Genomic DNA, 932 nt, shown 5'->3' with positions numbered 1-932 from the left:
AAAAAAATCTACTGTCACGAAGGACAGATAGTACACCTAATATGGCTTACACCCCACTAGTTCGACTGATTCACATCTACGGGAGGTTCAAGAGGGAACCCGATTTGCCGAATATTTTAGTCAGACGAGTCTATACTAAGCAAATGATCTAACCACCTGTAAATTTGAAAATCGCCTTTGTGAGAGCGCTCTGAAATCACGGGACAGATTGTGTTTACAGTCTCTTATAACGGTCAGTGGATTTCATAGTCCCGTTTCGTGGAAGGAATACTTTGCATCATAGACCTGCATACACTGTCAATCTTTAATTAGTTATTTAACAAGCTATGGTCCGGTGACAAGCGAATATGGATCCATTCTATCATTTTTTATTTCTGTCTCCACTTACCCCACCATCATCTGCGGTTCTTCCGGTTTTTATTTGAGATCTGGTTGGCAAGACATTGAACACGGTGGTTGGACGGCTTCTAAGTCCTGCGATGCAGAACTGGTTTGAAACTAGAAAATGGTCGGCTGAAGGACTTATAATCAATTGCCGTTTCGGTAAACCGGATGCGAAAAGAAGATGTGGGTCGGAAAGGCATCGAGACGAAACTCTCGCTAAATACAGAAATTTTATTTTGTTTTGTGTGGTTGGAGGAACATTCCACAGCAGTTCTAAATATGACTCCATAACCCAATGGGCTCAATTTTCCCGCGTAAATTTTGGGGCATGTCATCAGGGACGATAAATTTAGGAAAGATCTTAAAACTTGTGAAGCTTGGCACCTCTCGGAGGACCGGTAAAAATGAAGCGTTCCTTTTGAGGAATTATATTAAAATCGCAAACAAAGCCATTGATATGTAGCTGGAACTCACTAAGCATCAAATTTTGCAAGAGGGCTCTGTTGTAGTTTGAACAATTTAATGCATTTTATGTTTCTGACGTGATT

The 932-nt window shown here is 40.8% G+C and overlaps 1 protein-coding gene across 1 annotated transcript; it reads right to left on the bottom strand.

Annotated features, from left to right (window-relative positions):
• Nucleotides 1–388: 388 nt before the first annotated feature.
• Nucleotides 389–673, bottom strand: T265_15940 (hypothetical protein; the record flags this gene model as incomplete). The annotated part of the gene is made up of 1 exon (XM_009179378.1): nt 389–673. A coding segment is annotated over one exon (285 nt), but the record flags the coding sequence as incomplete, so codon positions are not given.
• Between the last annotated feature and the right edge of the window lie 259 nt (nt 674–932).

The sequence above is a fragment of the Opisthorchis viverrini genome (assembly GCF_000715545.1).
Source record: "Opisthorchis viverrini unplaced genomic scaffold opera_v5_2160, whole genome shotgun sequence".
Lineage (NCBI taxonomy): Eukaryota > Metazoa > Platyhelminthes > Trematoda > Opisthorchiida > Opisthorchiidae > Opisthorchis > Opisthorchis viverrini.
The sequence above is the reverse complement of the archived record's forward strand: the minus strand, read 5'-3'. Positions and strand labels throughout refer to the sequence as shown.